This window comes from Lithobates pipiens, unplaced genomic scaffold (assembly GCF_037356315.1).
Source record: "Lithobates pipiens isolate NorthernLeopardFrog02 unplaced genomic scaffold, aLitPip1_a1.2 Scaffold_8, whole genome shotgun sequence".
NCBI lineage: Eukaryota > Metazoa > Chordata > Amphibia > Anura > Ranidae > Lithobates > Lithobates pipiens.
In genome coordinates, this window is record NW_027507903.1 from 566,771,734 (window position 1) to 566,798,950 (window position 27,217).

At 40.5% G+C, this 27,217-nt stretch overlaps 1 protein-coding gene across 1 annotated transcript in view; it reads right to left on the reverse strand.

Moving 5' to 3' along the window:
* LOC143961025 (hepatic lectin-like) overlaps positions 1-26,675 on the reverse strand; it is a 54,315-nt gene extending 27,640 nt beyond the window's left edge. Inside the window, exons 1-6 of the mRNA XM_077470148.1 lie at positions 26,528-26,675; positions 23,078-23,188; positions 19,605-19,667; positions 17,079-17,126; positions 3,617-3,759; positions 2,680-2,801 (exon numbers count right to left, since the gene is read on the reverse strand). Of these exons, the coding sequence (XP_077326274.1) occupies positions 2,680-2,801; positions 3,617-3,759; positions 17,079-17,126; positions 19,605-19,667; positions 23,078-23,188; positions 26,528-26,570 (530 nt within the window). The 5' untranslated portion in view covers positions 26,571-26,675. The remainder of the gene's footprint in view (positions 1-2,679; positions 2,802-3,616; positions 3,760-17,078; positions 17,127-19,604; positions 19,668-23,077; positions 23,189-26,527) is intronic.
* Between the last annotated feature and the right edge of the window lie 542 nt (positions 26,676-27,217).

The following is a 27,217-nucleotide window of genomic DNA, read 5'->3' on the forward strand; positions in this document are numbered from 1 at the left end:
AAAGTCGGGTCACAAAATATTTTCGAATGCGGTTGAAATAATGTTGAATCATGTTGAAATCATTTCGAATGCAGTTGAAATAATGTCGAATCATGTTGAAATAATTTCGAATGCGGTTGAAATAATTTTGAATCATGTCGAATTCATTCGAATTCATTCGTTATATTTCTTTCGTATTCGTTGTAATTTGTTATTTTTTTATTCGGATGCATCCGAATGTCCGAAAGATGCAAAATTCGGCCGAATTTCGATTCGTTACAAAACGAATTGCACAAGCCTACTGCAGATGCCTTTATTATAGAACACCAGAGATAAAGGGGTATACTGTAATGGAGTCACACAACACCCACTAAGCCCTGCAGATGGCTCTATTAGAGAACAGCAATAAAGGGTAGATACAGGTGTATATTGTGCTGGAGGCACAAAACACCCACTAACTCCTGCAGATGCCTTTATTATAGAACACCAGAGATAAAGGGGTATATACAGATGTATACTGTGCTGTGCTGGAGGCACACACAACTTCCAAGAACTCCTGCAGATGGCAAGTGGGCTCAAATAGAGAAGAGCTATGTAGGTGGATATAGCGGTGTGTACTGGGTACAGAGCACGCAGACAGCACGCACAAGCTCCTAACACTACTGACTGCAAGCTTTATTATAAAAGATAGATCACTAGCTATATAGGTGAGGTGAATATAGCGGTGTATACTGCGGTCAGGGCACACAGACAACAACCACTACAGAAGAGCAAGATCGAAAATCGTCCGATAACGATCGGTGTATACTGTGTTGAAGGTACACAGAACACCCACTAACTGCTTCAGACGCCAACGCACTACACAAGGCCACCACGCTGGCGGCCTTATATAGTGTGGGGCGTGTACTACACAGCCTGAGCTATGATTGGCCACAGGCATCCGATGTTCGAGTCGAACGTATGCTCGACTCGAACACGAAGCTCATCCCTACACTGCACCATTCAGATAATGATCAGCTTGAGTCCAGTGACATATGGTGAACAATATATAGCTACAAACTCCTCATTTAGACCTGCATACCTAACAACTTTCTCATATGGGAATGAGGGACACCTATCAGCAAAAGTATGCAGGCAAAGGAAACACACCCTGCTATGCCCCCATTAGAGGAGAATTGTACAAAAAAATGATTGTTTAAACCCACAAGTGCATACTTACCACTACTATTCCTTTATATTGGCTTTTGTAATTTACAAATGCAGCAATTTAGAAATTGGATGCAGCAATTTAGAAATTGGATGAAAAGTTTTAACACTTTTTGATACATTAGGTAGTCCATTTTATATACAGTTAAATAGATATGGGGCAAATGAGGAAGAAACAGGGAGATGTGAAAAAGTGTGTCACAATATGTCTATTAGGAACACCCACCTTTCACCATGTTCACCATTCAATGAGGCACCATGGTACACTTTTTTCGGTACACATTCTTTTGTCCACAGAAATGTGTCCCTAACTCGAAATAGCCATGTAGTCCCATCAGATTAGGCATCACATCAGATTTCGTAACAGAAGTGACATTCCGTAATGGCCATCTTGGTACACCCTACACTTGGGCACACTAAGCCTACAGTCTGAAGTTGTCAAGCAGACATCTTTTTACACCCACGAAGTCTTGCATTTTACAATTATTTTTACCAGTAAACTGAGTTTATATCATCAAATACAGTATTTAGAATGTTTTGATGTTGAATTTTAAAAGCAGCAGCAAGCCTGTTGATCTCACAGATTCGCTAATCTGACAAAAGACTGCTGCTTTTAAAATTCAACAACTAAACAGTGTCACGGACTTCTAAATACTGTATTTGACGATATAAGCTCAGTTTATTGGTAAAAATAAGTGTGAAATGCAAGACTCCGGTGGGTGTAAACAGATGTCCGCTTGGCGACTTCAACTGTACACTGTGGCTGAGTACAGGGTGTAGCAAGATGGTCGTGACAGTACATCACTTCTGTTACAAGACTTGATGGATCGCCTATTCTGATGGAACACAGGCACCCTAGTCTGCCTGGGTGTCTCCAAAGCACACCAGGAATTCCAAGGACTCTTACCTCTTAGCCCTTGTAGACACGGTCGGACATTCTGACGGATTTTGTCCGAAACTGGTGTTGCATACACACGGTCGGACAAAGTTGTCGGAAAATCTGATCGTTCATAACGTGATGACATTATTTAGTTACGACGGGACTACGTTCAGGCTAGTAGTCAATAGCTTTGGTCTAGGAATTTGATCTGAGCATGCATGGCACTTTGTCCGATCGGAATTCTCTACAAACGATCGGACAAAGTCTGATCGGATCACGTTGTCGGAAAATTTTTATATCCAGCTCTCAAACTTTGTTGGTCGGACATTCTGACGGAAAAAGTCAGATGAAGCCCACACTTTGGTCAGATTATCCGACAACACAGTCCGATTGGACATTTTCCGTCAGAATGTCTGACCGTGTGTACAAGGGCTAAAACTTGCAAAGTCAATGAGCCCTTGTAACATAGCTGGGAAGATATGCGCACACAGCTCAGTGCAAGCACCAACATTTTGACAACACTTTATACGCAGTGTTCCCTTAAAGAGATTCTCATGACTGTGATTGTTCTCAATTGAAAATCAGAGCAGTTTATGTTATTCGTATATACTTACTTGTAAGATGTTTCATAGTTTGTTTCATCCACCCATTTCCACAATCCTTCCTCATCAGTATCGTGCAGACCAAGCCAGAAACGCTTGTAAGAGGTTGGACTTGTTTTGCCGACAATAAAAAGCTAAAAAAAAACGGCAACCATCAGAAATTGAAGAGAGGGTTGATTACTCACAGAAGCCAGGAAACAGCATCACAGAAGCTTTTCAACACATGGACCGCCAGAAAAATGTGTATATAATAGCTTTTAAAGGTATATCTTCAAAAAAAAAAAAAGAAAAGGAAAAAAATAAATTTTGCCTTTAAGAGGGAAAAAACCCCATCCCTTTAAGGCTGGAAGGTGGAAATGACGTCTGACGTCGCTCCGGTCCTCCAAAGGCATAGAGTCGAGTGGGAGCTATCTTGCCCTCACTCGGCTTCCTGCCTGACGACCTTTGGGGCAGACCCACCGCTGTGACCACTTTTATCTGAAAGCTGGCCGCCTGCTGTAAATAAAGATACTGGGGTTATGGCAGCTAGCTAGCCACAACCCTGGTATTTAAGTTATGATGTATATTTACAGTTAGGCAGTCGGCAAGTGATTAAATCTTGACATGTTTGGTATCTATTTACTTGACACAACATTGTCATTTATATTTTACAAAAAAAAAATGGGTGATATTGATGATTGTGTTTGTGTGCACTAAAATTCATTTAAGTGTATTTTTTACAAATATTGTGCAAAATAAAAAAATGGAACTAACATTTTGTTCTCCATGGCCTCCGCTTTCATAAAATATACAATTTCTAGCAAAAAATTCAGATTTTGACATTTATGTGAAAAATGTTAACATTGGCCTGGGCAGCAAGTGGTAAATATAGCAATAAAAAAGTCTTCTTTGAATGTTATAGCCCACAACTGTCCCTCATTTGGTGGGACTGGCTCTTACATTATCTCACCTGTTCTTTTGCGCTGTTAATTACAAGCAAGTCACTTTCTTTTTTTTGGCACATGGTCCTGGCTGCTGTCCAATCAAATTTGGTCTTGCTTATGTAATAGCAGCTGTTCTCAAATTGTATCCAGTTTTCTTGACACTTCTTCTCTAAAACAATCCAGAAAGGCAACAATGACACTCAAATGATAAAGAATCATAAAGTTTGAAAAACACTCTTTACACTTTAGGATATTCAGCCCAGAGACATGTTCCACCTTTTGTGACTGGCGGCTTTCATTATTAGCTATAATGCTGCTGCTAAAACAGCTTGAGATCAGCACAGATACTTTGGTGTCAGAGTGAAAAAAATTAGACCCCCGCGCTTATGGTGAAAATTAAAAATGAGGAACTGCAGCCTCTATCAATAAATTCACCCTAAGGTAAATCTAGAAGAAATATGAAAAGACGGGGATAGGTATGGCACTGCTCTTATTAAGAGGTGACCTACAACCTCTAAATACTTGAGGGGTGCGTGTCACGGGTGCATTTAGTGCAAAAAGTGACTAAAAGTGCAGAAAATAAATATTTTGTATATTCACAAAAATCCACAAAAAATCCTACTGTGTAAACTTCCTAACCGCTTATATATAATGCATATTGTTATGTTCAAACAAAAATCAAATCAAATAAACACAATCCTGTGCAAAACCTGCAATTCAAAGTGACATTTCTGTGCAAAAAAATCCAACATATATGACTGGTGTATATTGTTGCTGTGGAACTGGGTTCAGAAATATGCATATACCGTCCTTAAACCCTGCTGTATAAAAAAAGTCCAATAAAGTGACAATGTGCTCCTTTAAATTGTTCTGTGCTTCTTGGAAAAGACCCCACAAGGAGCTATTTTACCTTCACAGTATGAGCCACTGTGCAGCCTGTGGAGTGGGAGAAATCTTCCTGTCCTGTGTTCTCCAAGTGTCTCCTTGTCTGCGATGTAAGTGGTCTCCTCACTGTTAACCTCTTAGATGTTGCCCACATGTAGAGAGCAAAGAGACTCCATAGTGTAATACTGTACAAATATCCAAAAATGTATTAATAATGACGGGTACTCAAATTTAATTTTTGTTTCATTTTAAAAATGATTAAAGGCGAAAACAGTATTTAAAAACAGGAACCTGGAGCGATCTTCTATCCATGGCTCGAAACCGGAATAGCTGTATAGTCCGTCCCTACGCGTTTTGTCAATGGTACGTCAATGGAATGTCCCACTGACGAAATGCGTAGACTATACAGCGCCATTGCATCACTTCCGGTTTTGAGCCATGGAACGCAGATCGCTCTGGTTTTCTGTTTTTAAATACTGTTTTCGCTTTTAATGATTTTTATTAAATGTGACTACCCATCAGTATTATTTATACATTTTTGGATATTTGTATTTGTAGTGTATCACACTATGGAGTTTCTTTCCTCTCTACATGTGGGCAACATCTAAGCCCTTGTACACACGGTCGGAGATTCCATCGGAATGTTTCCTATCGGACCGTTTTGTCGGATATTCCGACTGTGTGTGGTCTGCATTGGACTGTTTCCGTCGGAATATCCGACGGACCAATTTTTCCAACTTGCCGATAAAATTTTCCGACAAAATGCTCCGATCGGACATACTCCGATCATGTGTAGCCTACTCCGATGGACAAAGTGCCACGCATGCTCAGATCAAATTCCTAGACCAAAGCTATTGGCTACTAGCCTGAACGTAGTCCCGTCGTAACGAAGTAACGTCATCACGTTATGTACAATCGGATTTTACGACAACTTAGTCCGACCGTGTGTATGCAACATCACTTCCGGACCTCTTCCGGAATTAATCCGTTGGAATTACTCTGACGGATTTGGTTGTTGGAATCTCCGACCGTGTGTACAAGGGCTAAGAGGTTAACAGTGAGGAGACCAGTTACATTGCAGACAAAGAGGCACTTGGAGAACACAGGCTGCACAGTGGCTCATACTGTGAAGGTGAAATACCTCCTTATAGGCTGAATAATAGCGGTGAGTGCGTTTCTTATGGGGCACTATTTTCCAAGAAGCACAGAACAATTTGAAGGAGCACATTGTCACTTTATTGGACTTTTTTTTTTATACAGCAGGGTTTAAGGACGGTATATGCATATTTCTGAACCCAGTTCCACAGCAACAATATACACCAGTCATATATGTTGGATTTTTTTTGCACAGAAATGTCACTTTGAATTGTAGGTTTTGCACAGGATTGTGTTTATTTTATTTTATTTTTGTTTGAACATAACAATATGCATTATATATAAGCAGTTAGGAAGTTTACACAGTAGGATTTTTTGTGGATTTTTGTGAACACACAAATATTTATTTTCTGCACTTTTAGTCACTTTTTGCACTAAATGCACCCGTGACACGCCCCCCTCAAGTATTTAGAGGTTGTAGGTCACATCTTAATAAGAGCAGCGCCATACCTATCCCCTCCTTTTCACACTTTTATGTCAGACCCTTTTGAACTACAAGTTTTGTCTCTTTACCGACTTACAGATTTAGGCCGCGTACACACGCGCGGACTGTTCGCCCAACTTTGTCCGTCAAACAGTTTCGGCAAACAGTCCGCTCAAAATTAGCATGGACGGACATGGCCACACACGACGGACGAACAGTTTGCTGAAACCGTGCGCGATGACGTGAACGGCACGTACGACGGGACGAAAAATACGACGTCCTATACACTGCATTATAACTTTCGGCGTGTAAATCCTTTCTGAGCATGCGCGGAACTTAGTTTGACGAACAAGCCTACACACGAGCGGACTGTTCGCTGAAACAAGGTTTCAGCGGACAGTTTTTCGGAAATTCCGTAAAACCTTGTTCGTCAAACTGTCCGCTGAAACTGTCCGCTGAAAGCCCACACACGAGCGGACTGTCCGCCCAAACACTGTTCAGCGGACAAAGTTGGGCGAACAGTCCGCCCGTGTGTACGCGGCCTAAGGCAATCGGCATGTCTATAAAGTGGAACTAAATCCACCCATTTACCTGTTTCCCAAAACCTTACATTCAAGGCATGCCATGAATTTTACCTGTTAGCCCTTGTATACACGGTCAGAGATTCCGACGGAATGTGTCCTATCGGACCGTTTTGTCGTATATTCCGACTGTGTGTGGTCTGCATCAGACTGTTTCCGTCGGAATATCTGACGGACGAACTTTTCAAACTTGCCGGTAAAGTTTTCCAACAAAATGCTCCGATCGGACGTACTCCGATCATGTGTAGCCTACTCCAACAGACAAAGTGCCACGCATGCTCAGATCAAATTCCTAGACCAAAGCTATTGGCTACTAGCCTGAATGTGGTCCCGTCGTAACAAAATAACGTCACCACGTTATGTACAATCGGATTTTCCAACAACTTAGTCCGACCGTGTGTATGCAACATCACTTCCGGACCTCTTCTGGAATTAATCCTTCGGAATTACTCAGACGGATTTGGCTGTCGGAATCTCCGACCGTGTGTACAAGGCCTTACAGTTACTAGTGTGCTTATATTGGCTCTCAAACCATATAAAGGTGTCATAGCTGATCATATGTACAGCATCATGCCAACTGCAGATCAAACAGAGATTGAGAGGAAGCTAACTTGGCTTTAAAAGATAGGACTTTAGTTCTGCTTTAAGGTTTAGTTATTAAATGTAAGAGCCCCTGCTCCCCCAACCAACACTTTTAACCACTTGCGGACCACCCACCGTACATTTACTGTGGTGGGGCTGCCGCTCTGTGCCAGATCACATGCTTAGTATGTGATCTGACACGTCCGGGTCTGGGGCGTGCACGTCACCAGTTGGCTCCTGCTGCTGTGTTTCTACACAGTGGGAGTTGATCACCAGGTACGGCGAACTCGATGTCTGCCGACACCCGCCAATGCTTTGGTACATAGGCAGATTGCCATTCTGTGTATAAAGAAGGCATGGATCCTGTAAAGCAGGAACACTGATCCACTCCTTCCACTAGTAAAAGCACCTCCCTTACTACACTAAATCACAGACTAGGCACACAATTAACCCTTTTGATCACCCCTGATGTTAACCACTTCCCTCCCAGTGTCATTAGTACAGTGACAGTGCATATTTTTTTTAGCAATGATCGCTTTATTAGTGTCATTGGTCTCCAAAAAGTCGAAAGTGTCAGCGTCCAATTTGTCCACCACAATATCGCAGTCCCTCTATAGGTCTCTGATCGCCACCATTACTAGTAAAAAAAAATGTAGGACAGCAAAGATGACCCTTGCGGAGCATCAGTGGGTGGCAACCAGGGACCTAGCGGGTCAGTAGGGGTTGCCGCTTGAAGAGTATTTGTGAGTGCCAAGCCAAGGACCCAGCAGGGAAGTGGGGTGGCGCTTGAGGAAGATACTGGGTGCTAAAAGTGGAAGAGCTCAAGGGATTCAGTGGCTATTGTGTCCGAAGTCTAGTGAAAGACTGTGAGTTTGTTGAGTGAAGAATAAATTTAAAAGTTGCGATGCGCTAATTTCAAACCATAAAATAATCGTAGTAAACCACAAATATACAATTAAAAATACAAAGTGCAACTGTGCATAAGTTAATCAAATAATGCTTCTGTGCATGCATAAAAGTGATAGCTAGTGCCTAAACCGTAGAGTGACTATCTGTGCAAATAAACGCAAATTTGTCATAAAGACCAAAATACATACATATATATAGTGTATGAACTTTTTTGCAAAATATATATAATAAAGCAAAGACAAGTTAGGAGTGTACGTTTAAGTGATAACTGGTGTAAGGACCATAAAGTGGCTAAATGTGCAAAAAACGCAAATTTACGCAAAATTATCATATGAAAAAAACATATAAAGAGTGGATATTACTTATAAAAACATATAAAGAGTGGATATTACTTAAAATTGAAAAATACAGGTATCAAACAAATATAAACTGTTCAGTACAAGTGACCAGCGTGATTGGAGATAAAAATGTCCCATACACAGGCAGATCATGCAATTCGGTAAATGCACTAAGTGAGATGTGCAACGTGCTGGGCAATCAATCCATCCGTGATGATCCGTGCAATAAAGTGCAAATAATATGCAATTACCTCACTGCTGTGAGTAAACAGCAATATAAATGATGATCACCAGGATGATTGCTGGAAACGGCAGAGTAACACAATCTTTTGGGAAACTTCTCTAACTTCCTCGTAAATGGCAAGTAAACTCAAAGGAATAGATTAAAGGAGACCGCCATAGTGTAGTATTTCAAACATCTAAGTTTTATTAAACAAGTTTAAAAACTACTCACAAACGATGCTGGTTTAAGCACATCAGACAAACAGCATTAGAGCAAAACCGGATATGGACGTCACTTCCGGGTTCCTACGCGTTACGTCTTGGAGACTTCAACTGGGATAGTTACACAGGGTACAGGAAGTGACTTATAGGTGTACTGGGCGGGACTACGCCGCCCATTTCATTGATATGCTAATGCAACGCTGTGTAGCCATAGTAATGCTAGTGGGGGGCGGGCCGAATGGATTTAGATGTTATGGGTGGCCTCCCATCTAAATAAAGCATTAGACAGCGCAGCGGAGACAGTAGATACAGGGGCGCAAACGGAAGAGCGGGGGGAGGTTTGGCCAGACATTATACTGAATGTGGCGAACTGATTAAGTTATAACTCCGGACTGTGCTATATCATAGATCGTGCTATATGCTATTAAACTAATGTAAAATGATAGAGCACGTCCGGCGGCCATTTTGTTGGAGCTCAAATTTAGATATGTAAGTGGCCATGTTTTGGTGGTTTAATGTTATATAGAGCATTAAAATTATAGAACTAAAATTGAAACTAAGATACAAAACACGGGAACCTCAATAGATATCGATCTATCTTATTGGGCCAGCAGAGAAAGGTAGAAAATGGCTAAAGGAACCATATCTTATATCGGTAGATATAAAAGGCTACATATACACAGCTGTATTTAGAAAACTGGAAAGGTAATTAAAATCAATTTAAAATTATTGTTCAATTTTAAAATAGTGTTCAAATTTAAAATAAAGTCCAAAGGGAGGTTACTAAGCAGGTTACAAACACACATAATGTGGAGGCACGGAGGTGACGTCCACATTAGACATGTGATACAAACATAGCAAGCTAAAACTATAAAAAATGCATAAAATCGCATAAAATTGTTTAGCCTAAAATTATAGGAGCATAGGTTTAAGAACATATGATATTAAGATGACGGTATGTAGATAAATCATTTTAAAAGGTATAAGAAAATTAAAATATTGAAAGAAGATAAAGGACCATAACATGAAATCGCACATAAAAATTTATATCTAAAAGGGGTTAAAAATCGCTAATAAAACAGTTCAAGTCGAACTCTATATTTAATCCCCTGGGGGCAAAGGTATCGAGGGTATATATCCATTTGGACTCTATCTGACTTAGAGTCCTCACCTTGTGCCCTCCCCTCCAGTGTCTAACATAGGGGACAATACCCCAAAATTTCAAATGCTTGGGGTCTCTATTATGGTGAGTAGCGAAATGTTTAGAGACATTATGCTTATCGTACCCCTTTTGTATATTTTGTATGTGCTCTTTCAATCGAATTTTTAAAGGCCTTTTTGTGCGGCCTACATACTGCAGACCGCAACTGCACTCTAAAACATAAACAGCGCCTACTGTATTACAGGAGATAAAATCTTTAATCTTGTGGGTATTACCGGTACTTGAGGCTAAAAATTCAAAGACTTTAGTAGGTTTACTCGCTCTGGTACACGCTAGGCATCTTTTACAAGGGAAGAAACCTTTCCCAGTGAAGAACGTGAAATTATTCACAGGAGGATCAGGTATGTTTTTCACTAGCATGTCTCTGAGGTTGGGGGCGCGTCTATAAATAAACTTCGGTTTAGGAGGTAGAACTTTGTGCAAATCTTTATCATTCAAGAGAATGTGCCAGTGTTTTTTGATTATACTTTCTATTTTTTTGTATTGGTTATTATAGTCCAGAATTATTGCTCCTTCTACACCTTTTTTGGCTTTGTGTTGCGTTTTCATATCTTTAAGGAGATGTTCGCGGTCCATCTTCTCCACTTCTGATATTTTTTCTTGAATTACGCACTTGTCGTAACCCTTCTCCTGGAATCTTTGTCCCATGGATTCCGCTTGTTCGAGGAACACTTCTTTTTTGCTACAATTTCTCCGTAGGCGCATAAATTGCCCCTTGGGGATATTGAAAAGCCAATTTTGGTGATGGCAACTTGTCAGCGGGAGATAGCTGTTTTTGTCTACACTTTTAAAGTGTGTTTTAGTTTCTATTCTCCCGCCACTTTGTGCAATTAGTAAATCTAAAAAAACTATCTCCTTCTCATCTGAATTCCAGGTAAGTTTTATATTTAGATTATTCTCATCTAATTTTTGTTGGAACAGATTAAGACTGGCACTACTCCCTTTCCAAAGTATTAAAATATCGTCAATATAACGTCTATAAAGCACTAGTTCTTTAGGTGGGTTTAAAAATACTACGTTCTCTTCCCATCTAGCCATGAATAAACCGGCCACACTCGGGGCAAATTTGGCCCCCATCGCGACGCCTGTAGTTTGGTGATAAAACGTTTTATTAAACCAAAAATAATTATTTTTTAAACAAAAGTCCAGACATTTAACTAAAAACTTTCGTTGAAAGCAAATGAGGTCAGAGTGATTTCTCAGACCCCACTTCACAGCCTCGCATGCTTCATGGTGGGGAATTATGGTATAGAGTGAAGTTACGTCTGCCGTGACCAGAATAAAAGGTCCGTCCTGTGTGAGCTCATCTAAAATCTGTAAAACATGCTTAGTGTCACGGAGATAAGCCTTCGTCTTTTGTACTGTCGGCTGTAGGAAGTTATCTATGTAGGATCCCATCCCGTTGACAAGTTGCCATCACCAAAATTGGCTTTTCAATATCCCCAAGGGGCAATTTATGCGCCTACGGAGAAATTGTAGCAAAAAAGAAGTGTTCCTCGAACAAGCGGAATCCATGGGACAAAGATTCCAGGAGAAGGGTTACGACAAGTGCGTAATTCAAGAAAAAATATCAGAAGTGGAGAAGATGGACCGCGAACATCTCCTTAAAGATATGAAAACGCAACACAAAGCCAAAAAAGGTGTAGAAGGAGCAATAATTCTGGACTATAATAACCAATACAAAAAAATAGAAAGTATAATCAAAAAACACTGGCACATTCTCTTGAATGATAAAGATTTGCACAAAGTTCTACCTCCTAAACCGAAGTTTATTTATAGACGCGCCCCCAACCTCAGAGACATGCTAGTGAAAAACATACCTGATCCTCCTGTGAATAATTTCACGTTCTTCACTGGGAAAGGTTTCTTCCCTTGTAAAAGATGCCTAGCGTGTACCAGAGCGAGTAAACCTACTAAAGTCTTTGAATTTTTAGCCTCAAGTACCGGTAATACCCACAAGATTAAAGATTTTATCTCCTGTAATACAGTAGGCGCTGTTTATGTTTTAGAGTGCAGTTGCGGTCTGCAGTATGTAGGCCGCACAAAAAGGCCTTTAAAAATTCGATTGAAAGAGCACATACAAAATATACAAAAGGGGTACGATAAGCATAATGTCTCTAAACATTTCGCTACTCACCATAATAGAGACCCCAAGCATTTGAAATTTTGGGGTATTGTCCCCTATGTTAGACACTGGAGGGGAGGGCACAAGGTGAGGACTCTAAGTCAGATAGAGTCCAAATGGATATATACCCTCGATACCTTTGCCCCCAGGGGATTAAATATAGAGTTCGACTTGAACTGTTTTATTAGCGATTTTTAACCCCTTTTAGATATAAATTTTTATGTGCGATTTCATGTTATGGTCCTTTATCTTCTTTCAATATTTTAATTTTCTTATACCTTTTAAAATGATTTATCTACATACCGTCATCTTAATATCATATGTTCTTAAACCTATGCTCCTATAATTTTAGGCTAAACAATTTTATGCGATTTTATGCATTTTTTATAGTTTTAGCTTGCTATGTTTGTATCACATGTCTAATGTGGACGTCACCTCCGTGCCTCCACATTATGTGTGTTTGTAACCTGCTTAGTAACCTCCCTTTGGACTTTATTTTAAATTTGAACACTATTTTAAAATTGAACAATAATTTTAAATTGATTTTAATTACCTTTCCAGTTTTCTAAATACAGCTGTGTATATGTAGCCTTTTATATCTACCGATATAAGATATGGTTCCTTTAGCCATTTTCTACCTTTCTCTGCTGGCCCAATAAGATAGATCGATATCTATTGAGGTTCCCGTGTTTTGTATCTTAGTTTCAATTTTAGTTCTATAATTTTAATGCTCTATATAACATTAAACCACCAAAACATGGCCACTTACATATCTAAATTTGAGCTCCAACAAAATGGCCGCCGGACGTGCTCTATCATTTTACATTAGTTTAATAGCATATAGCACGATCTATGATATAGCACAGTCCGGAGTTATAACTTAATCAGTTCGCCACATTCAGTATAATGTCTGGCCAAACCTCCCCCCGCTCTTCCGTTTGCGCCCCTGTATCTACTGTCTCCGCTGCGCTGTCTAATGCTTTATTTAGATGGGAGGCCACCCATAACATCTAAATCCATTCGGCCCGCCCCCCACTAGCATTACTATGGCTACACAGCGTTGCATTAGCATATCAATGAAATGGGCGGCGTAGTCCCGCCCAGTACACCTATAAGTCACTTCCTGTACCCTGTGTAACTATCCCAGTTGAAGTCTCCAAGACGTAACGCGTAGGAACCCGGAAGTGACGTCCATATCCGGTTTTGCTCTAATGCTGTTTGTCTGATGTGCTTAAACCAGCATCGTTTGTGAGTAGTTTTTAAACTTGTTTAATAAAACTTAGATGTTTGAAATACTACACTATGGCGGTCTCCTTTAATCTATTCCTTTGAGTTTACTTGCCATTTACGAGGAAGTTAGAGAAGTTTCCCAAAAGATTGTGTTACTCTGCCGTTTCCAGCAATCATCCTGGTGATCATCATTTATATTGCTGTTTACTCACAGCAGTGAGGTAATTGCATATTATTTGCACTTTATTGCACGGATCATCACGGATGGATTGATTGCCCAGCACGTTGCACATCTCACTTAGTGCATTTACCGAATTGCATGATCTGCCTGTGTATGGGACATTTTTATCTCCAATCACGCTGGTCACTTGTACTGAACAGTTTATATTTGTTTGATACCTGTATTTTTCAATTTTAAGTAATATCCACTCTTTATATGTTTTTATAAGTAATATCCACTCTTTATATGTTTTTTTCATATGATAATTTTGCGTAAATTTGCGTTTTTTGCACATTTAGCCACTTTATGGTCCTTACACCAGTTATCACTTAAACGTACACTCCTAACTTGTCTTTGCTTTATTATATATATTTTGCAAAAAAGTTCATACACTATATATATGTATGTATTTTGGTCTTTATGACAAATTTGCGTTTATTTGCACAGATAGTCACTCTACGGTTTAGGCACTAGCTATCACTTTTATGCATGCACAGAAGCATTATTTGATTAACTTATGCACAGTTGCACTTTGTATTTTTAATTGTATATTTGTGGTTTACTACGATTATTTTATGGTTTGAAATTAGCGCATCGCAACTTTTAAATTTATTTTTCCAGTAGTGAGAGACAACTCATTTAGTGATTGCTGCTTTTTTCTATTAGTTATTTTCCATTCTTCCCATAGAGCGCAGAAGTTTTTAGATATATATACTTGTTGAGTGAAGACCCACAGTGAGTGACTGTGGAGTAAGAAGAGAACAGTTTGCATTGCCAATAGTTGAATACAACTATCATTAGTAACTGCCACAAGATTGTTGCCATAGGAGACAGTGGTCTTACCTATAGAGAAGCGGCGTCTGGCAGGAGGCTTTCACCTGTATAGATGTATGCCTACAGAAGTCTCGGAGTCTGCCAATTAACACTGCATCTACCTAAGGGTGCCCTGGCCCTAACCCTCTCTCCCACAGTTCTGTTCAAGAGACAACAAATCTGTTTGCATTCAAAAAGTGTCTGGCGCCCACCATTTCATCTTGCAGTACACTCTCCATGCCTTGTAACCCACTCTACACAGAAGAATGTCAGCTGTCCCTAAATCTGGAGGCCACCATTAGGCATCAAGGGACCTATGCTACATTTTAATCTTTTACATTTTTTTGTTGGATATGTATATATAGAAATAGTTTATAGCGCCAAAAATAAAAAGCGAAGCGGTGATCAAATACCCCCCCAAAAAATCTCTATTTGTGGGAAAAAAAGGACCTAAAACGTATTTGGGTACAGTGTTGCACGACCGTGCAATTTTCCGTTAAAATAACGCAGTGCCGTATTGAAAAAAATCGCCTGGTCATGAAGGGGGTTAAATCTTCCAGGGGTCAAGTGGTTAAAGTGGAATTAAAATTTTAAACAAAGTACCCATCTGTGGTCACCCTTCTAATAGTCCTAAATATGAACTTTTGGCAGAATAAAAAAAAGCCCTGTGCTTACTAATACACCATTAAGTTTTTCAATGTCACGTGTTCATACCCCAACTGACTCAATCAACAGCTCAGCAACATTTTACACTTTGCAGTTGCGCATACACAAAGGAGTGGGGATGATTGTGATATCATTGACCTTTTATGGCTGCTTGGCTATATTGGGTCAATGTGTATGTGCAACGAGAAGGGAATGCCCAGGGCACGGCTGATTGGACTGGCAGGGATGTGATCATGTGAAAGGTTCCCATATGTTCTGCTAACTTTGGTTTAGACTGAGTTCAGACAAAATCCAGCAGCCATAGCGATTAGAGTGTGTACCTAAATTTGACCTGGCATTAGCTTCCCACAGTAGAGCTTATACTGGGAGGGGGAGAAGCAGCACAAGGAGCCAATCAGCTGTGCTGCAGAGTAATAGAGAAATTAGCTCATCGGTATTATGTTTCTCCTTTCATTGTCCCATCACAGGCTGGGGAAGGGTCAAGACTTCTGAGTGTTACTTTTCAACAGTACAAGAAAATTGCCACACAGGTCTGTGCTGTGTGGCAGAATTATGTAGGTCCCTCAGAACTGAGTGGACAGAATGCAAATCTTTTAGCAGGTAAAACAACTTCCATATACAGTGAATGTATTTCATCTGTTTTTAGCTGTCTGGCTTGAGTTCAACTTAACGTGGATGTCATAATGTAGAGCAGCCTTTCTCAACCTTTTCAACACAGAGGAACCCTTTAAATAGTTCTCCGGTCTCAGGGAACCCCTGCTAAAAATTAGAGCTCATGATACATTAGTGTGATGGTCAGTGGGAAGAATGGTCCTTATACTTGTGGTCACTGGGAAGAATTACCTCCTTACAGATAGCTAAAAAGATCAATGGTGTCAGTGGGAACTTATCTGGGAGGCAGAAATTGCCCAATGTTGAAGGAACCCCTAGCAACCTCTGGAGGAACCCTAGGGTTCCACGGAACCCTGGTTGAGAATCACTGATGTAGAGTATAAGATTTCCCATCATTTGAGCCCAGTCTTGCCACAAAGTTAATCCAGCTCTGAACAATCCTCTTTTATTGTTCAGTGAAATAAATCTTGACAAACAGAGAAAAACTTTGTAAAAATCCTCCCCCTTGCTGTGAGTGACAGCTGATTTACATATCTCGTGCATTAGCCTAAGGGACATGCATTATTTTTAATTCCCTCCCACTCCTTTCTTCTGCGGCTCTGCCAGGATTGGATGTTCCACACCTCAGCATAATTGGGCATGCTGAAGTCACGTGGTTACTTTCTTGTCTTTTCACTGGATGTTAGAAATCATAGCAGAAGTTCAGTGTAAGAAATACACAGGAGAAAATGCATATTGACAAGGGGAGTGTAGAGGTGGGCTGGGAGTCTACTGACATCACGACTTCACCCACCGAGCTCCAGACAACAGACCCACCCACAGAATCTGCAGTTTTTTGGGTCTCATAACAGACAGAGAGGAGACATTTGACAGGTAAAGATACATGCAGGAGGCATGTATATACTTATAGATAACCCCTATAGCAGTAGTTTAGAAAGGATGACATTGGGTTTACATCCACTTTTAAACTTAATGTAGAACTTAAAATTAGATGTTGGTGGGATCCTCTGCTGGTCATTTTATGCACAGATTTCCTCCATAGGCATAAACATGAACAATCCAGAGACCAATTGTATGCCTTCATTTGGAATAAATAATAAAGGGATAATGCCTGAACATTATCAGACCTAACGTCAATGACCGGCTTTCATTATTGTTTTATTTCCTCCGTTCAGCTATTTGTCATCGCACAGGTCCTTTACAACCTTATACACTTTACAATATGATAACTTAACACATTTTTTTTCTGATTACTTGTGCTTTGTTATTTTAGTTGTCTTACTTATAAAAGTTGATTGTAGCTGGTCCATTTCTGAAGAGAGTTTGCTGACTGTAAAGGAAAAATGCATTAGAGTAGGTGCAATATAGAATCTAAAATTGTAAAACACAATGCCAAATATAAAAATGACCATTGCATTAGATCAAGCTGAGGAATAATAAACAGAACTAGTCCATCATAATAAGATTCAAAAGAAAAACGACCAAGTTGGTCAAAGTGAAAGGTTCTCTTTCTCCCATTGACAGTTACCTTCTCCATGCTTTCCCACTACCCTGTTCTTCTGTGGGTGCCCCAGTTCACATGCCTGAGTTTACATACTTGCCCCCTTACTTTAATGTGTTTTCCTCCCACCATTGTCTACAGATATCCTCCATCACATAACTTTTCATACACAGCTAATGAGCTTTTTGTAACTGCCAAATATAGCAGTGTTGGGGCTTAGTGATTGGCTGCTCAGACCCAAGCACTGCATCCTGGGAGGAAGGGCAGAAGGTTATATGCTTACCCAACCACAGAATTCAGGGTACATGCAATGATTCTGATAAATAGATCAGCAGGAGGGGTATATCATTTTACCATCCACTATTGATTTTCAGTAACTACTTTGCAATAGTTGTCTCTTAAAATGTTCCTAGTTATCAAATGATACTGTTCTGTCCTGCTGAAATGGCAGGAACAGGAGACAATCCTGGTGGCCGTTAGCAGGGGCGGACTGACAACTCATGGGGCCTCTGGGCAATAGGAGATTATGGGGCCCCCAGGCAATCAGAGATTATGGGGCCACACAGTAGACACAAACACACACACACACAGCATACAATCACACAGTATACACAGACATGTTTCTATTGGCTGAGAAGGTACTGGAGAGGTGGGGCAGCTATAATCTCAGGATTTTTAGACCAAAAGGTTGTCGGTAAGAGACATTTCAGAGACAGATGTAAAAAAAAACACAAATTTTTACATACTGTCCCTGTTTTTACTGAGGTTGGCAACCCTAATGGGGCCCCCTAGTGGCATGGGGCCCTCGGGCAGTGCCCGAGTGGCCCAATGGTCAGTCCTCCCCTGGCCGTTAGTGACCACAAGATAAAGGCTTACAGCTGTGGGCCAATTTGTAGCTGGCCATAAAGACGTCTGATTCCTCTTGGATCCGACAGCCCAATGCTTTGCTCTGGCTGTTTAGGGGAGCTACGAAGGCAGACTAACACTCTGTGCAAGTTCTACTTTTTAAACAGCCCCCTCTTACTGAAAAACACTGGAAAAACTTGTAGGAGGGAAAACATACCTTTCCTTCAGGTTCTGAGGAATGTTGAGTATGTCAAATCTCACATGAAGATGCTGCAATACAGTGCTGGGATTGTCTTCTCAGCAGGATTTGGAGTACTCTGCATCCTCCAGATCTCACCAAAAGAAAGATGAAGTTGACCTTGCTTTTTAGCTGCAAGGTCCACTTTAAAAGGGCATTGATGAGCGCATCTGTCACTGAACGTGTTTGTTATTGCACATAGAGGTTGGACTGAGGTGCCAACTAGTTTTGTGCTACTTTAGTCTATAATGTGAGTCACACAAGTAACAGTGGTGGGTCTCAGTACTAAATTTGGAAGGGAGATGTATCTCAACACATAACTCTGGAAGAATGAAGTCATTGGTCAGGTGGGAAAACATTGTCCAATCATTGTTATGTCACTGTAGATGTGACAGCACAAGATATCTCCAAGCTCCTCCCTCAATCTTTTTATGACAGCATCATTTGTCAGAGGTACCACAAGCAGGATTTGCTTCTGTATCTTACTGCCTTCCTGTGTCTATAGGTACGGGTCAACTGGAGAGAATTCACTTGATTCACATATGGGCATTGCATGCCCAACTGGCAGTTGGAGGGATGAGACATCATAGAGTGGTCAAATAATTTCCAAGGGTCTGGTGAATGAATATGTTTAGAATCTGAAGACAGCATTCAGGCAAGGATTTTGCTGATATTTATTTTAGGTTGGCATGTTGTGGGAAGTGTTTGGTGCTACTTTCTATAAGATCAGTACTAAAGATTGAAGGGAGATGTGTCTCAGCACACAATTCTTGAGAAAGTAAGCTACTGGACAGGTTAGAAAACATTGTGTAATCACAGTTATTTCACTGTAGATGCGACAGCACTAGAGATCTCCAGGGACCTTCCTCAACTTTCTTATGACCATGGATCACTTGTCAGAGGTATCATTGGTAGGATCTGCAAACATATCTTAGTGTCTTCCTGTGTCTATGGGCACTGGTCTACTGGAACAAATCCACCTGTTTCACATACTGTATGGGCATTTCCAGCCTAGTGCCAGTTTGAGGGTGGAGACCTTGGTCAAATCATTTCCAGGGGTCTGGTGAATGACTAATGGCTATGACCATGTTTAGAATCTGAAGATTGCTGTTTTTTTTTTTTTTCAGGTTGACATGTTGTGGAAGGAGATTATATGGCAGGAGTGGAAATCCATTTTAATTTTAATCAAAAACCTGACCCCAGCCACAACTGAATCTACAGACCTTTACTGTTGAAGTCATTAATTTCCTTCTTGCTAACGAGCTGAAGATTCCCAGATGAAGAGGCTGTAAAAATGGAAACAAAGTCTGTTTATAAATATACACTTTATACAAAGTATAACAGACACTTGGAGAATGAAAATGGCACAGAGAATATAGGGAAGTATTAGCCCTTGTACACACGGTCGGAGATTCCGACAACCAAATCCGTCGGATTTTGTCCGTCGGATCTTGTCCAAAACGGTTGCATACACATGGTCGGACAAAGTTGTCAAAAAATCTGATCTTTCAGAATGTGATGACGTAATTTCGTTACGATGGGATTACGTTCAGGCTCTTTGTCCGATCGGAATTCTCTACACATGATCGGACCAGTTTGTCGGAAAATATTTCCAGCAAGTTGGAAAATTTGGTCCGACGGATATTCCGACTGAAACAGTCCGCATCGTGTATGCATCATACCACACACAGTCAAATTATCCGACAACGCGGTCCGATAGGACACATTCCGACGGATTCTCCGACCGTGTGTACAAGGGCTTAGGAGTGTCTCCTGTCTTGTTTTATAGGTATCAAAAAATCTTCCAAATGACTCTTGTTTTAGTGGCCAAAACTTCACCTGAAAATAAGGCTTTGTATCAAGTTACAGCTTGTACATGTTTTGGAAAAAAGTTTGTCAGACTTTGACATTTGGAAGCTTTGACTATACAACTCCAAGGAAGAACAGCACCTTTCAAATCCAATGGTTCCAGAGCATCCTTAAAACACCTCTGCCACTGTTTAAAAAACGAAAAACAAGGCCAACCTGCAAAATAAAGCATTCAATACCCACCTGTCCCACCTCCTGCACCAATGAACTTCACTGTCTTTGAGAAATGCTGTCTAACCTCCCGCACACTTCTGGATGTATCAGATGTCTGCATCCCCCACTGTGCCTTGTATTTCACTCCATTGGCCCCTATATAACATCTGTGTCCTATAGTGACACAGGAGCCAGTGGATGAAATTATAGAGATCAGTAAAAAAATATATATATATTTTGTCTTTTTTGGACACTGATGATAGAAATTGCTTACAGGGGGAAACTGGAGCCAACTTGTCAGAATGCTGCTGCTGTAGGAACATCACTACCAATTGGTTCTCCATGCCTGGTGTCCCTTGCTCTAATGCCCTGTACACACGATACGATTTTCCGACAACAAAACCGTGGATTTATTTTCCGAAGGATGTTGGCTCAAACTTGTCTTGCATACACATGCTCACACAAATGTTGTCGGTAATTGCGAACGTCAAGAACGCAGTGACGTACAACACATACGACGAGCCGAGAAAAATTAAGTTTAATAACCAGTGCGGCTCTTCTGCTTGATTCCAAGCATGCGTGGACTTTTGTGTGTCAGAATTGTCTATACACGCTCAGAATTTCCGACAACAAGTTTTGTTGTCAGAAAATTTGAGAACCTGCTCTCAAACATTTGTTGGTGGAAATTCCGACAACAAATGTTCTTTGGAGCATACACACGGTTGGACTTTCTTACAACAAGCTCACATCCAACATTTGTTGTCGGAAAATCCTATCCTGTGTACAGGGCAATACATTCCCATTATTCTTCTCCTCAATCTCAGAGCCCAAAAATAATGCATGATTCTGGTGGAATAAACAGCATCTCAATGATCTGTGATGATTCACTGCCAACAAATGGCAGCTGTTGTGGTGACACCAAGAGAATCATGCTGTCAATGGCCCCCTTAAAAATAGAATCCAAAAAATAAAGCACAAACACAAAAAAAAAAATCAAAAATAAATATAATCCCCAAACAGCCACCAGAAAATACTACAGTAAAATAAAACCCCTTTTATATTTTTTATATTAATATTATTATTATTTCTTAAGGTAAAAAAACAACAACAACAAAAAAAATACTATTAAAGATATGCAAGAAAACCCCTTTGCCACTGACAAACAGAAAAAAGTAGTCCTAAAAAAGTCTGTTGGATCTTCACAGTAATGCTGGTGGGCTTGTACTTCTCACTTCCCAGCTACACAAACCACAGTTCAGTGCAAAGTATCAGTAGCAAATTGACAGCACTGAATATAGTACTGTGTATGGCACTCAGGGCCAGACTTACCATTGGGCTTGACTGGGCTCAAGCCCATGGGCCCCGCCCAATAGGGGGCCCCGCGGGCCATACCGAGATACATAGCCGAGTGTATTCGGCTCCGCTCCGCTCACAGTCACGCCCAGTCCCGCCCTATGATGGACATAACACAGGGACTGGGCGTGACTGTGAGACAAAATTCCCTCCTAAAATTGGGGTGCGTGTTATACACCGGTGCGGGTTATACACCGGTGCGATAAATATGGTAGTGTATAGAAGGTAGTGTCCGAAAGTGACTCAAGCCCAGGGGCCCCCACCACCCTAAGTCCTGTCCTGATGGCACTGAGTACTGTTTAACGCACAAAGTAGTAGCAGCACATTACACTACACTAACCAACTCTCTTTAAAAGCAATGTCAGCTGGCCCTCACTAAACTCCCAACATGTTGACAAAGGACTGCTGGGAAAACAGCCTTTTATAGAGTGTGTGCTGAAACCTATATCAAAACCACCACTGGCTAAAGTCTTGCACCTGAGCAGAGGTTAGGTGGAAGACCCTCTCCAATGGTGGCTTTGGCAAATGCATTATGAGATGTTTAGTAGGGCAATTCCAGGTGAAAATTTCAAAAGTTCAGTAGTTGTCACATACTGTCTATGTATACAAGACCTCTAATTTTAGCATTTTGTATACTCTGCTATGTCGGAGCCTGCTATTTTTTAAGTAAATGGGGAACATCTAGTATGGGGCCTGAGTGCAATTTCTTCCCATCACTGTAATAATGATGACTCAACTTGAGATATCTTATTAGCTGATCCACAGTCCAATGTTGGGCTGGAAAAGAGAAAACAGGCCCACTAAATAATTTGTAATAACAATGCTTGTGATGGCATTTTGGGAAGAATGGTCCTAGAATAATTTTCAGCCTCTCTAGTTGTGATGGATTTTAATGTTAAAAAGTCACCAATGGCAGAAGCTGATCTGGCTAGTGTGCTATATTTATATCTGCAAAGTGCTGATACAGTATATGTTGGCTTCAGGATATCCCTCGACTAGATGCCAGAAATGTTCCAGTTAGTATCAACAAGTAGCGGAAGGAATGAGAATGATGTGCTGCTAGTGCAGGTGGTATGTAAATATGTGTATATATGCATGTGTGTATTGAGAAGAATCACTAACCAAGGCTAAAGAGTTTAAAGAGTAAAAAGTCTCCACTGCAGATAAACCAAACATGTGATCATTATCCACAGACTGTCCATGTGTTCTTCTAACCAGAATAAATTGCACCAAGCAGTGAAAAGCCATGAAGAAATATAAACAGATAATATAATTTATACAAATTTGAAATACAATAAGAAAAAAAAAAGTAAATTCTTACACTTGGAGAATACGGTAATGAATAAAGCCAGAATCAGTATATACAACAATGCCAGCAGTCCATAGGAAAGCCGTTCTGGGTTTTGCCTGTAATAATTAGACCATCTGTTTCCTAAAATTACAACACAAAAGGGGATGTTAGTATACCAGAACTTTAAAATTCTAAAATTATTATTTTAAAGACCAACAACATTCTTTACCCTGACCCTATTGTGTTGTTATACATACCTTTTTTCCTGCAGTCGGGATTGCATGGCTGCTGACATAATGACCTCCTTTGCTCTGGTGGTGGTGGACCTTACTTTTGGACAGCATGGCATTCAGGTAACAAAGCGTGAGCACCGCTCTGTCCAGCATTACTGCAAGTCTAAGCTATGTGAAGGTGAACCCCTAGAGTCCATGATGGACTGGGCTAATGGGAAGTGGCTTGGATCACACTGGACATCATTCATCCTGGAAGATGCCATGGGCAGTGTTAAAGAGAAGGTGAGTATTGCATTCAAATCTGCCTTTTTAATTTTTTCACTCCTTGTGCCTATTTTTTTTTTTTGTTTGGTTATTTTTCGAAGGTGGAGTTGGACTTTAATATAGAAGAATACCATAGGGTACTGCCAAAGTCTAAAGCTGAATAGTTGAATCAAAATGCTGCTGCTTCAGCAGGGACTGGCAACATTTTGATCCATCTATGGTCATTCTTGCTCGACAGAAGTCAATCTAACTATTCTCTTTTGTTCAATGGGAGTGTTGCAACATTTTTCTTCATCAGCCAGCTGTAGCCAATTGCTGATCAGTGTATCCTGACAGCAATAGAGACCCACTGTCAGTATACAATACCCCAAGAGTAAGATTCCTCCATCCACCTCGCTTGTATAGATGGGGGGAATCCTTCCATTTTTTTTTTCTTTTAGCACCCCTCTGGCTGATCAAAAGAAAAAAGCAAGGCATCTATGGCCAGCCAAACATTGCACAGGGAATGTATAGACACCAGCTTCTAAAAAAATGTATTACTTACCATTGTCCTTAAGTAAGATTACACTTTTACAACTGATAATGGGTTGGTTGAAACAGATTACAGACAATACTTGGTTATGTATTTAACAGTGGTATTTTTACTCATGTCTGAAGTGTGGCTGCTCATTGTACTGTTCTGATGGCTGCTCTAGCTACTCTGGCTAAATTGGTACTGTAACCAATGTTTTGAGCCTTAGGAGGTAGAAATTACTTTAAATTGACAATGATCCACTGCGGAGTTTGGTGAATAAAAACCCCAAAAATCTCACACAAATATGATCGAAAAGTACTTCCAAAGTGCTAAATATGTCTATTGGGTTGGTGGAAACCCACATAGGATCCCCAAAACCTTATTGGTGGCTGCTAATCCCATTGACAAATAATATTTAGGTATGAGAGGGCAGACCTGAGCCAGTGATCAGGAAACTGGTTACTAGTAGGATACCTGAGCAACCCAGTTTTGGGGGGTTCCAAACACTCTACGGGAGAGTGGCATGAACTACCTGGTGTTAAATTGGAGATGAATAAGCCTTTGACCTAACCTTTAAAATAAACTTAACCCAAAGCTATAACATTAGTTATAAGTGGAAAAATAACAACAGCATCTTGGATGAGTGTAATTGGCCGTTTGCATTTCCTCCAAATTTCATCAAAAATTTGCACATTTCCACAACATTTCCATAACATTGGACTCAATGACGAAGACAAAAATAAGGTGATTTTAAAGGTGCAGTGGGCTTTAACCTCTTGCCGACCAGCCGACGCAGTTTCACTGCGGCAGAATGGCACATCTGGGCGAAACAACGTTATATTATCTCGCTTTGCCTTTTGGACACTAGGGGCACACGCGTGCATAAACTGACCTCGCGCACTTCCAAGTGTATTTGCAGGCGCAGCAAGCTTGTTCAGAGAAAGTTACTTTTCCATTCTATTTTGGGCATATTTGTTACTTGGACAGTTATAACTATACTTCCTCACATCACCCCCATCACCCCCATAATATTGGCATTTCCACCTTCTTTTAATTCTGAGTTGAATAATGTGTGCGCCATGTCTGATCGCCGCCTCCCATGCGCCGGCTATGTTACAGGCGCAAATGCTTTGTGAATCAGAAAACGGCCGTTGCGCATTGACGTGTGCCGCAACTCATGGCGCAAACCATTTGTAAATCAGCCCCATTGTTTTTTTTTTCTAAATTGTTGCTCTTCTTTTGCTTATAGCCCAAAAAATAAAAACCGCAGAGGTGATCAAATACCACCAAAAGAAAGCTCTATTTTGGGAAAAAAAGGACGTCAATTTTGTTTCGGGAAACGGTGTCGCACGACCAGGCAATTGTCAGTTAAAGCGACGGAGTGCCGAATAGCAAACAATAGCCTGGTCATTGTGCAGCCAAATCTTCTGGGGCTGAAGCGGTTAAATTGCTCTTGAGGGTTACAGAAGCTTTTTCTAACTACTTTGAGCCTGTTCTTATCTGACAAATAGACTTTTATTAGCCTCATTATTTTACAATGTTTTGAACAAAACACAGAAAGAAAAAAATATTTGAGACAAAACACACAACACACACACACACACACACACTAAGCCCTTGTACACACGATCGGAGATTCCGACAACCAAATCCGTCGCATTGTCCAACGGATTTTGTCCGAAACTGTTGCATACACACGGTCGGACAAAGTTGTCGGAAAATCCGATCGTTCAGAACGTGATGACGTTATTTCGTTACGACGGGACTACGTTCAGGCTGGTAGCCAATAGCTTTGATGTAGGAATTTGATCTGAGCATGCGTGGCACTTTGTCCGATCGGAATTCTCTACACATGATCGGAGTATGTCCGATCGGAGCATTTTGTCGGAAAATATTTCCGGCAAGTTGGAAAATTTGGTCCGACGGATATTCTGACGGAAACAGTCCGATGCAGACCACACACAGTCGGAATATCCGACAAAACGCTCCGATCGGACACAATCCGTCAGAATCTCCGATCGTGTGTACAAGGGCTAAGAACAACAATCAAATACATACAAAAGAAAAAGAAATTATCTACCCTCAAAACACAACCCCCAAAAAAACACATACATTTTTTAAAGCAAATTTTGCCCAAGAGGTGAATGAGCAGAACTGAGAATTTTCACTTACAGTGAAAATTCGCCAAAGGCTAAATCATTTTTGCAGAAAAAAAATTCAAATTTGTTGCTGTTTAGCAATACATACATAAAGTTGATTATTATAGAATTAGTTCTGCACTATGCACACCGTTCTGCACTTATACTGCCTTATATAAGTGGGTTTTGAGCATAGAGCTACAAAGGGTAACATGCAAAGAGCAAAATCTCATTACAATCAAACATTTATCATTTCTCTATAAATTGTTTCTTTGAATTACTTAATATGCCTTCTTTACACACGATTCAGCTACAAGAATTAATTTCTTACCTGAATTCTGAAAATCATGAAAAGTGCTTTGGTCCGATTCCATGGTCACAGTTTACAGTTTATTTGAGTTAACAGGTTTTATGCAGAAAACAGCTGAATCAGGAAGGAAATGGTTGAGAAATAGTTTATCCTATCCTTTCTGCTGAATGGGATTCTGAAAGATAAGCGCATCTTTGTGGACACAAAATACTTCTACATGTCTGTAAACAGGTCTATTAACCACTTCAGCCCCGGACCATTTGGCTGGCCAAAGACCAGAGCACTTCTTGCGATTTGGCACTGCGTCGCGTTTACTGACAATTGTGCGACGTGGTTCCCAAACAAAAGCGATGTCCTTTTTTCCCCACAAATAGAGCTTTCTATACCAGACCCTAGGGGTCTGATAGAGAATTCGGGGAACCTCACTTTTATTTTTTTTTGCAAGGGTCCCACTTAAAATTTATACCAGATCTGAAAAGCTTGAAATAAATTCATGCAGTCCCTGAGTTACGAACAGGTTAGGGACTGCCTGTTTGTTCTGAAGTCGGATTTGTACGTAATCCAAACGTGCATGCGCAGAACGGCGTTTTCAATGTTTTCCAACGTTGTTTTTTGATATTTTCCTCTATTTTCCAATGTTTTCTGCTGTTTTCCGACTTTGTTTTCCGATGTGCCTGTCGGCGCCATCTTCCGTTCGTAAGTAGGATTCAT